At 38.9% G+C, this 11,663-nt stretch overlaps 1 protein-coding gene across 2 annotated transcripts; it reads left to right on the forward strand.

The window, feature by feature from the left end:
- Positions 1–254: 254 nt before the first annotated feature.
- Positions 255–10,910, forward strand: LOC107203024. 2 transcript variants are annotated; one of them, XR_001521188.1, is made up of 4 exons: positions 255–1,103; positions 2,658–2,820; positions 4,377–4,499; positions 7,232–10,910. XR_001521188.1 is itself a non-coding variant. In XM_015624716.1 (3 exons), the coding sequence occupies exons 1-2, from the start codon at positions 359–361 to the stop codon at positions 2,813–2,815; spliced, it is 903 nt and encodes a 300-aa protein (XP_015480202.1). In that variant the 5' UTR covers positions 255–358; the 3' UTR covers positions 2,816–2,820; positions 4,377–10,910. The 2 variants fall into 2 exon arrangements, 1 of the variants encoding a protein (XP_015480202.1); XM_015624716.1 differs by having other exon boundaries at positions 4,377–10,910.
- The last annotated feature ends 753 nt before the right edge of the window (positions 10,911–11,663 follow it).

The following is an 11,663-nucleotide window of genomic DNA, read 5'->3' on the forward strand; positions in this document are numbered from 1 at the left end:
AGGAAATTGATTACCCGGGGGAAGTTCGGTACCTGAAAAAGAAACCCCAACAAAACCAAACCAAGAGCAACAAAGAACGTCTAAGTAGAAGAGTTTCGCTATTACCGGAACACGTACACCCCTGTCCGTGAGCAGGGATGCGGTCCGGGGCGCAGCGGCATCGGCGGGGGCCGCTCGCCCTCTGCCGGGGACGCGGCGCTCGGCCGCCCTGCCGCCTCCGCCCGGGCCGAGCGCAGCACAGCGCCCTGGCAGCTGGGAGGCACGCTAAGAACAGCGCCTGACAGCCCTGTGCCGTGGGCAGGGGTGCCACCCACTAGGCCAGGCTGCTCAAAGCCACATCCAGCCTGCCTTTGAACTCATGCCGGGATGGGGCATCCACAGCTTCTGTGGGCAGCCCGGTGCAGCGCCTCGCCACATGAGCCATTTTACCTACACCCAATTCACACCAAAATCTAGCGGGAGAGAAGAACAGACGAGCCTAACAAATGCCGCAGCCAGGAAGGAAAGCAGTGTAGCTCGTAGCCGCACTGCTTTAGCGAGCTGCGGGGAGGAGAGCACCCCCAGCTTCTCGTTGCCCACTCCCGCTCCTGGCATTGCCCCAGCGCTGTCCCTGGCAGGCCCCTGCCCCAGCACAGCCCCGCTGCCTGGGCCGGGAGCGTCTGCCCCGGATTCCTGCAGCACACACCGCTCCTGTGAGCGACATCTACGTGTCTGCAATGTCTTGGGACTCAGGAGTTTAATTAAACACCCTTCAGTTTCATACTATGGGGAGGAACCCAAACCAAAGACAGGGTGGATTACTGACCGTGGTGAAAGGCAAGAAAGATGGCTGTGGGAGACGCGCACACAGTACGGTGCTGCCCACCCTGCCCTACTATTTGTGGCAGGGAGGCATTCACTCCTGGCACCTTTCCTTCCCCCTACCCTGGCCCAGCAAGTGCCACAGGGCTCGGGGAGGGCTGTGGTTCCAGCACAAAAAAAAGCCCAGCCGAGGAGAAGCCGGTTTTTGGGTGCTTTCTGGCTCTTGCAGGAGAGGGGGCCCGCGGCCTGCTGCCAGGCTGGACGGCACCACGCAGCAGCAAGAACCAGGGAAATACAAGCAGGTAAATGTGTGTTCCCAGTGGGGCAGCACTCCCTGAGGGCAGCTGGGCTCATAGGCTCTCCTCTGGCACCAAAAGCAGCTGTGCCAAAAACACCAGCTTGGCCTAGGCTTCCTCCCCTTCAGGAAACCCAGCCACCATCACCAACTCTCACTGGCTGCATGACGTCTGGTTTTAGGCACACAGACAACAAAATTCAGTCTTTGTGCAGAAACTCCTATCCAAGGTCAGCAGCCAGTGCAGTGCACCCTGCCAACATACAACTGGGTGGGATGAGGCTGGTTCAGCCTTACCCCAGGATCTGATTGCTTACAAAGGCTTCAATTAGATCCATCATGTTATATGAATGGGGTTTTTTTGTGACTTAATTCCCCCTGCTTTTTTGCAGTGGTAATTAAATGATCGAGGAAAAAAAAAGAGACAGATTAATTGATTGAACTGATTCCAGGAGAAACCATTACTCCTGTTCCTCTTCTGCTCTATACAGTGTTTAAACAACTCTGAAATAGAGCTGGGTGAATCCTGCCAACATATTTCTGTGAGCACTGCTTTGATTTTCAAATGAATTGTCTTCATCTGCTTTTATCCCCCTATTGCCTTGGCTTTATGTGAACATTTGTACAGCTTAGTTTGCTCATGAAAAGAAAAAAAAAGAAAAGCTAGTATGTTTCAATACAATGGAAAATTAATTTAATTTCTGTGAGCTCAAGAGTTACGTAGTGACAGGACAAAAGTAGTGTCGTGTAAAAGACCAATAATCACTAATGACATTGTTCAGATATGCCACAGCGCAAATGAATACTACTACGTCATGGATCAAAAAAAGTTTATGAAAATTATTTAATAGAACTGCCAAAATCATAGTGTACAGAAACTGTACTTTTAGAAAAAAGAGGTGAAATATACCAAATACTGCTGTTATTACCAGTTATTCCCTCTTTTATTGAAAAGATTAGGAATATTTTTCTTTTAAATTGCATTCAGTTAATGTACATTTATAAGTGTGATGGCAGCAAGTATAGAGCATATTAGTCAAATCTGTGTTTAGGGAATATGAATAATGTGAATTAATCATGAAAGTCCCTTGGTAGTAACAAATATACTTACAGAATTTTTAAAGTATTTTTAAAGGAAGGAAGGAAGCAAGAAAAATCACAGAGGAGTACACTTTTAAAGGATTTTTACAAAACAATCATCAACATTAAGGAAGTGCCATTTTTCATCTGGATCTAATCTATGGCTTCATAAAATTTCCTTGTTGAACAATTATTCAGAAGGAGACTAAATAAATATAGTGCTAAAATAATAATAAAGATTTCCAGGAAAATTGAAAAGTAGGCAAAAAAATACATGTAGTTACCTTCTCTCCATTTGTAAGAAAGATCACTATTTCAACTTGTGCTTAAAGGCAACTTTTCTTTTTCATAAATTTATCTATGAAACAATATCAAATTATGAAAGTTTATAGAATGTTTGATATTTTTCAAAGGTATTTATTGATTTTATTTAACAGATCTTATATTTAAGATAATGCATTTTCCTTACTCCTTGTTTTAGTTGTCTGTATTGGGATTCCTGTTTCATCTTGGATGATTGTTCACCTCAGGAGTGTACTGTGGATCCTCTTCCTTCCCAGACTGAACTACATGTTTGGAGAAACCATTGTGATTTTAAAATCTCTCAGAAAGAATTCAAAATGGAAATCAGAATGGTAAAAAATGTAAGGGAGCTCGGAGAACGTTTCTTACTGTGTTCTTTCATTCAGGGTGTAGCTGAGTGTATGCACAGCATATACAAAATTCTCAGTTTTAAAAATAACTTAATTCCTTCAGAAATTATATATAAAACAAGATACAAAATTGGTTTTAGTATGCAGTACATAAGTTTCACATACAAGTGTCTGTAAAAAGTGACCAGACTGATATGCAAAATGAATGCCAAATCTGAAGTTGATTCCAATTCTGACATGAATATCATATGTAAGTCAAAAGAAGTATTATCTTACTTATCAGAAAGGTTTTTGTTACATTATCATCTTGGGCGTGATTGTTTTGAGAATGATGTAGCCAAAAAAAAAAAAAAACAACCAACCAAACACAAGGAAAAATTTCAAGAGAAATGTCTTGGAAAATTTGATGAATGGAAAACCGTTCAAAATGGTTTCTGTTTTCTAACAAATATATGTTTATTACTTTTTGTTACTTTTTTCCACATTTATCTCCATGAGAAGGTTGGCAAAGTGTTGGGATTTTTCATAAATCAAAAACAAGATTAGGAAATGAGGCTTTAATCTTTACTCTCCCCAACCCTTGGAAAGGAAAGTCTCCAAACCTCACACTGATGGCCACCATTTCTGTACCTGCACGGGTGGCCTGAAATCAGGCAGATAAACATCATCTGCAATGTCTACATACACAACACAAGTGGAAAAAGAAGCCTTATTTAGCTAGAAAATTAAAATGTGTTGTTTGGGCTAGCTGTGTATATGAGAGTTTATAAAGTCATTATTACTGAACAATGCCTGCTTGCAACCTGCTGGCTAGCAGGGCTTTTCGGCCAAGGAGGAGGGAAGAAATGCCTTCTGGCAGAGCACAACTAAATACATTGGAAAAAATAGTTGTTATTTCAGGTGTGCAGTTTCCCAGTAGAAAATAAGTTTAATTAATTTATTTATTTTTCTAATTTGTAAAAATATGTGTAGGGTGACCTCCAGGCACAAGTGCAAAAGCTATAAAACCAGATTCATTCATTAACTGGCTGACATAATGTCAGCCAATGATAGTCAAATAAGCAAATAACATGTGAAGAAAACTCAGACTCCTCCCTTCCAGTTCTCTGTAGGAAAAAGCCTTTGAGTGTGAACACAAAGCTCAGTGTGTCTTGAGCTCCTTGCTCCCCACTTTTTTTGGGTGACAGAGAGAATGGAGCCTCATTCACCGTGATGAACCCTCTCAGTTTTTATTTAATGTTTGTGTAACTTAACTAAACACCATTAATGTACCAATTTTATTTCTCTTTATTATTGCAAATATGTTAAATGTGAGATACTGACCAGGTACAAAAAGGAGTCTGTAAAGTGATTAGACCTCTGGGACTGGACAGAGAACTGGGACTTAGAATTTCTGGCTTCTTGTAGACCATGACCTGGTGGGGTAACTACTTAGCCCAAACTGTTAGATGCATAAACTTCACCATGCTGGGCTCATTGTTTCTTAGCAATTCCTTGTATAGTTCTTTTGCCAATGTGTGCTCTTTGAGCTTCTCTCAATGCTACAGGGTGCTATAAACAGTGAAATCAGCTGAGGAAGTGGCAGATACACCTCAGTAATATGCACCACAGAAGCTGTGGAAGGAGTCCAGCCATTCCTTGAAGCATTAGAGAGCATCAGATTCCTGCAGGTAAGTGACAGTGGTGCTAAGACATCAGGGTGTAAGACATCATTTACACCCTTCCCAGCAATTCTGCATGATTGCAGTGACTTTGCTGTTCCCAGCATATTTGATGTCCCTGACAAAAATACCTATTGGGACTTGAACTTCCACCATTGTGCTCATTCACTGTTGTGCCACCAGCAGCTGCAGTTTTCCTCCCACAATGTGCTTGATATGCATTGTGAAATAATGTGCTGTGGGTTATGTTACAAGTAACAAATTTTTGAAAACTTAATATTTCAGCTGTTTGACAAGCAAGATTTTTCCAAAGTAATAAGAACAGGTTTGTGTCCCAACACGCCTTATAACCCCTTATTTACAATAATATGAGTAAAAAAAAAAAATTCCTTTTGGGCTACAACTTCATATTTAAGTTCTAACAGATGAGATTCTGTTCAAACCGGAGCACTGTGGCTGTGATGGACACAGAACAGGGCAAAGCATATCTGGTTTTCAACCTGAGAGGAAATCTTCCCCCTACCCTGCCCCCCTCAAAAATGTTTTCAAGAAAAGATCAGACACAGGTTTTTAATGCCTGGGGAAAAACAAAACATGACCCACAATAGATTTAGGCAGTTCCATTTTTGCTTACTATTTTTAAAGGCATACATGTTATTTAAAAATAATTAGGCTGAGCCAATTTATGTGCAATGTATATATTGCACATATGTCTAGAGAAAACCAGAAACAGGGTTGTATAATTGTAACCTTACTGCACTGGAGGCCTGGCATAATTACCATTGTGAGAGAGAAAGCCAAGGAGATTTTATCTGTCATATTTATTTCCCCCATGTAAATATATTAAAACCAAACAAAAATAAACTTTTGATGCACAGCTTAACCCAGTTTATATAGTGTGCATTTCATTCTTTATTATTATTATTAGTAATAATAATAATTTCCCACATACTCATGTGCAGTAAAGCGCTTGAGATGGCAATCTGGAAGGCTGTATTTTCAGCAGCTGCGAATTTCATCTGATGCTCAACAAAAAAAGGCATCTTCAAATATGCACAGGAATGATTCATGGATTTTATCTCTGAATGGCAAGTGAGGCTGCATGGGACAAAAGTACATTTTACTGTATAAATGTGAGCATGTGTATCTGCATAGTCTTCTGGCCCTTTAAAAGATAATTATCCAGTATAATAAGGCTGTTGTCTATGTGTAATATCATCATATGTAATGAATCGTAGGACTAAATGTCAGGAGCAAAGTCTATTGAGTCGAGATCTCCCAGAGGCTTTGCTGGAGGCTGGGCTGACACGTGACTGATGCTTTTCTGTATCCTCAGATTCAACACCAAGGCCAACTTTACTTGTAAAGAAAAGATCCAGTTAAATAAAAAACATATGAACCCTGCTAAAATAATACAATTTGAGTAAATCAATGCCTTAAGACTTTCTCAAAAGTATCTTAAGAAACTCACTGGAAAGGAACCTTGCATTTCTAGTGAGCATTCTAGTCCCAGTTAGGGACTTTAACACACTCCACTCTATCTTTGTGATCTTCCAGGAGGTGGGATAGATTTTCTCCACATAGAGCACAAGTTTTCATTTTTGCAGCACATTGTAAACACACTTTTCATACTAATGCCTTGTTTTGTTTCGGTTCTTTTCAAAGATTATGCATTAGTAATTTGTGCATCACATGTTGGCAAGCGGAATCACAGTGTATTATGCACACTACTAATGTGAGACAGAAACCTCAGCATATTCTAGCTCTCTTCTCATATCTTGTTAGCATCTGTTTGTGGTAGGCTGGGATGATGAGGTGCTAATATGATACAGTGAAGGAAGTGTAATCCATGAACATTTTTGTGTCACATTTGTGTAATATATTACACTAATCCAACCAGACTTTCATGTGCTCTTGCCCAAGGAATGCCATTCCAGCCTCCTCCCTTCCCCCATCAATGCCTTTGAAGGTTTGTGAATGATTTCCTGTACACAGGCTGTGTAAGAATGTGCTCAAATTCTTTCCCCAGCTGAGGAAGGAGTTCTTTTTATGCCCACTTACTTTCAGGGTAACAATGAACATGAACAAATTCATGAACAAATTGCTCTAAAGAGGGAAGCATGTTCAATTATACTCTTCTTTCTCGGCTTAGAGGTAAATGAAGTAGAAGGTGCACTCTTTCCAATAAGCATCGGATCCACACAGAGCATTTGGTGCAGTGTCTAGGGGCTGGTTTTGAACAGCACCTTTCTGCAGCAGCAGCCTGCAGTTTGCATTGCAGTAAGCAGGATGTCTGAACTGGCAGCCATGGTTTCCTCTCAAGAGGTACCATCAACCAGTGCCATCCTGCACACTAGTTCCAATTTTTCACCTTGTTGGCCGTACACAACTTACTAGGTCTAGTTTTCCTGTCCATGGTAAGTTTTGCCCTGGATTATTCTTCAGGTGATATCTATTTATCTAGATAAATCTTGCTATTTAGGTGCTTATGTAGGTTTAACACATTGGAATACTACTCCTGACTGGAACTTCCTGCCAGACTGTGATGGAAATAAATACAGTAGCAAAGTGAAATCATAAATTCCAAAATTGCATTATAGTTAGAGTATATAATTCTACATCTTGCCTGCCTGATTCAGGAAGCAAAAGTCTAGTAAAAGTCTGGATGGAAGACATGAAATTAGAAAGCCATCATGGTTTTGGCAAGTCACTGGGTATTTCTCTTCTTTGTGTATCCACAGCCTCAATTAGAATTTATAAGGAGTAGTGTAAGAAACATATCCAATAGTGAAATCTGACTGGACCGTGAAGTCACCTGAGACTAGAATGTAGCTCTGACACCCATTGTATGATGTAACTCTTCAGGTAGGTCATCCCGTAACTTCCCAAGGGCTACATGCAATGCAGGTTCACATATTGACTATCCCTGTGGTGGACAATGCAACAAATGCTCCTTCTACCATAAGAAAATTAGTTTTTCTGGCTGGTATTATACATTTTTGCCCATTAGTAAGGCTGCAGCTTCAGGAAACAGCATCTCAACAGTCTTGGCAATAGGCAGATGACTACTCCTGTTGGAAGAGCAAGGAGAAAGTGGGTGCACATGTTCTAATAAATTAGATGGTGTCTGTAAAATTTCATAGCTCTAAAATGCAGTCTTGTACACTGTCAGGATGTTGACATGGTTTGCCTTGTACTAAAAAACATTTTTTGAGCAACTCTCAAACAACAACCACAAAATGAAATTGGATAACCTACCCAGCCCAGGATAGTTAGCAGACTTCTGCATTGAACTACAAGCAGCTCTTTGAATTCCTTCCCTGGTAGTTCCTGCTTGATTTTCTTCTTCGTTTTTATATTTTAACAGATATGTCAGGAAGATTGACTTGCAATCATTGATTGCAAAGTGAAGGTGGGTTTAAAATTATTTCTCCTTTTGTTTTGAGCCAAAATTGGGTAGTATTATAGTTGAATTACGTGGGGAATATTTATCTAGAATAACACAGCATGGCAGCATAGCATCTTAGGGTGTCAAATTGCCTGAGTGTAAACTTCTGCATTCTGGACCCAAACTGTGGTCCTATGATGCTTCTCAGCTATGTTCTGTGGATCACACTCAAAACTCATCCACGATTTCTGATTGCAATGATACCCAGCTGAAAATGATCCCCTCCTGAACTTTGGTGGGCTTTCTGTTTGCTTGGTTGTTCGTTTGCTTGGATTTTTTCTTTTACTCATGAGAAAAACCAAACCAACACCGTAACGCAGAGTGAAAAAGCGCCTGTCCTGGACAGTGACCAGAGTGACCATTTGTGTCATGCAGCACTTTTGTCCTCAAAACAGGAATAGATACTGCAGTGCAAAGATAAGCCATGCTCAGCTCTTCCCTAAGGAAGCAATCTGTACATTGTAGTATTTTGATTTCATGAAGCATAATAATATTAGTTATGAGAATTAATCTGAGCAGAAAATGACAAAGACCTCAAGTAAAGTGTTTGAGGGTAATGCTGATGTAAAAAACACAAGTATGTACTAAGAGTACATTAACTTGTTATTACAGTATGAAAAAATAACATATTTTTATTTCATGTACTGACTTCCTATTGATATGGTGGGGATTTGAGCATAGTTTACTGAATGTCCTGGTAAAGCAAAGATGAATAAAATTAAAATAAAGAATGTATAAATTGTAAAACAGAAAAAAAATGGAAGAGACAGAATCTTTCAGAGTCCCATGAGCTGTTCTTAAAACATTCTTTTCCTAAGAATTACTCTTTTACTTATGTCTTTCCCTGACAACATTTTGCTTTTTATCTCATTTTAATAAAAAAATAGCATTTGAAAGCATCTCAGAATCCAGCATCTCAGCCTCTGCCTTTGTTGTTTAAATTACAAAAAGAAAGGAAAAAAAAGAAAAGCCAAAATCCAAACCCAAAGCCTTTCAAGAGAACCTGATCAATGTGTTTAGGGCCTTGGCTTTATGATTCAAAGCTTCTTCAACAGCCATTAAAATCAGGAATCTTGATCATCCACTCCAAAAAAAAGCCATTGTAGCAGGACTCCAGTGCAATAACAGAGAACAATACTTTATCTGATGCTATCTGTTGTGAAGTGGAAGTTTAACAACAGTAGGAAAAGGTGCTTCCCCCAGGCTTTCCCTGAGCCAGTGTGTGCTTCTTTTCACTCATCTTGGAAGACTTGAAAGCAGGAGCATTCTGGAAAGGTCAAGTGTTGGGCTGTTGAGACTATGAAGATGATGTGACTTCTCAGAAGGCCTCTCCAGGCCATGTGCCACAAGCAAAGGAGAAAAATGGAGGTACAAAGAGACTCTGCAGTGTAGAATGATGCTGGAGGGATGGAACTGAGTTGGTAGGAACTGCCTAGAAGGAAGGGGTGCTTATTCTTCAGATACCAAAGAGATATTACCATTGCTGCCCAGCTGAGAGTTTTGGAGCAGGGCTGAACAGAATTACTTCAATATTTATAAATGCATTGGGAGGAATGTGTTGTTTCTTTTTCAAAGTTTCCAATGAAGATAGTGAAAATTGTTACTTAGTTGGGAAAAAAGAGAGAATTGTGTTTAGATGCTCTGGTAGGTTAATTATTTACAGGAGTTAAAAAAAAACCCCACGACGTCATGTGGAAAACCGTGCCTTTCCAGATTGGCTTTGGACAACATTTGTTTGAATTTTCAGTTTGTTACTTTTTCTCTCATGCTAATAATATATATCTATGGAAGAAAATGTTTTATCCCAGTGTCTGCTTTTTAGTATTTGATCCTAAAAGGTATGTAGTAAGAAGATCTTTTTCCAGGTCTTGGGAGAAAATGAGACCCCTTTTGGCCATCTAAAAATTTGAAAATACTTGCTATTACCATGATGAAAAAAATTCAAGTGCATGTGGAACAGAGATATTACACTGTTAAATTATTTTATTTCTGGTCAGCATAATTATTTTCTGGAGGCAGACAGAATTAAGGATAGCTGTTGACCACAGGTCTGTTTTAAGATCTGAATTTCCTAAATGTTGCTGTTCTGTGACATCTGACAGACAATAGAATAGAATTAGTCTGTTATCTCTATAAGCTCTTTACTGATAAGCAAGGCTTCTTTTAAAGATTAAGCATGTGTCAATACAGTTAATATTCAAAGTATATAGGCAATCCTATCTGCTGGGAAAAAGAGACCTTTGGAAATACTTTTGTATTGTCTCTGATGTTTGAGCACACTTTAGGAAAGGAGTTTCCTAAAGTTATAAAATGACGGCTTCATTAGCAGTACTGTCAACAGAGGGTAAGTGATTTGTTTAAACAATCAAACACTAGACTAATTAGCATTATAGTACAACATTCAGGAAGTCTTCAAGTCCTATAAATATGTGTAAGACATGGGAAATTGGTCTTTTGGGGCTGATTCGATAACAGGGGAGTCCAGATAATTAAGTTTGTGCAGTAAATGAAATACAATATAAAGCGATTGGATTGTAACATATGCAGTCATCCTTGGTGTAGATTGGTGTCTGCTTGAAGGGCTATTGATAACCTAGCATGACATATAGGAAATCTCATAAGTAAAATTTAAAGATAGAAAGTTCAGATAAGACATCACATTTTCCCTTAAAATTAAGAAAAGGAAGTTTCAATATGAAAAGGTGAAGTTAGAATCATTTTTCCACTGGAAAAACTGAAAATAAAAATAAAAAAAATCAAAGGAAAACAGTCAAAAGAAATTGGTAATTCTATGTGCAAGCAGTTAACAATTTTAGGAATTGTATCTATTGTCAATTTTTTTTCTTTTTAAATGAAGATGTGCTGTTCTATATAGATGAAACAAGCATGGAAACATCTGCATTCATGTAATATTTTAATATTTATGTATACTATATAATTTATTATATATTATTTATGTAATTTAAAATATTTCTTTACGGTACAAAAAATAAAACATTTATTGCTAATATTTCTCACGCTTTCTCACTCAATAAATGGAGAAAATACAATATAAGGGGAATACAGGATGGGCATAAAGGTGAAAAAATTCCTAATTCACTTGAACTAATGCACTTTATTTCATATGAATAATGTTGTCCAAAATATAGAGGGATTTCAACCCAACTCAGCTTTATATTTTGCATGACACTCCACTGCTCCATAGATTGCTTGGTTCCATATTTTATACACACATAAAATAGGGTTCTCAAAGGATAGAGTAAAATTTTCAACTCATGGTGCGCAGGACAGAAATGAAGACGGAATTGAATAATATTGTTTTCTTGCTACAACAAATATTGTTTACTTTTATTCCTTTGCAAATTTTAGCTTGTACCATCCCATTGAAATATTTGGGAATTGAAATATTTTTGAATATTGAAATATACTCCCAATATTGAAATTGTTTGACCTCAGTAGAAACAACCCTCAGGATGTTGTGATCAGGTTTACAGGGCACAGAACCATAATTTCTTTGTTACGGTTTTGATACAGATCTTTGTGATTTTGTCCAGGCTGCTTCGTTTCAGTCACAATGGAGCTGAGCAGCACAGTTACTCAAGCAAAAGGTACCAGGGTAAAATTTAAAGATTCTTGAAGATGGCTATGCAGAGCTGACACAGGAGCTGTTGAAACACTTGATGGGAGCAGGATTGTAGGCATGAAAGAGATCTAAGGGAGGAAGT

The sequence above is a fragment of the Parus major genome, chromosome 1 (genome assembly GCF_001522545.3).
Source record: "Parus major isolate Abel chromosome 1, Parus_major1.1, whole genome shotgun sequence".
Taxonomy (NCBI): domain Eukaryota; kingdom Metazoa; phylum Chordata; class Aves; order Passeriformes; family Paridae; genus Parus; species Parus major.

What these genes read in the sequence shown, in the direction of transcription:
- LOC107203024 (XM_015624716.1), top strand. Translation starts at nt 359, where the DNA reads ATGCCGGGATGGGGCATCCACAGCTTCTGTGGGCAGCCCGGTGCAGCG. An exon ending in AACCAGGGAAATACAAGCAG is followed by an intron (nt 1,104 to 2,657) that starts GTAAATGTGTGT and finishes TCCTTGTTTTAG; the next exon opens with TTGTCTGTATTGGGATTCCT.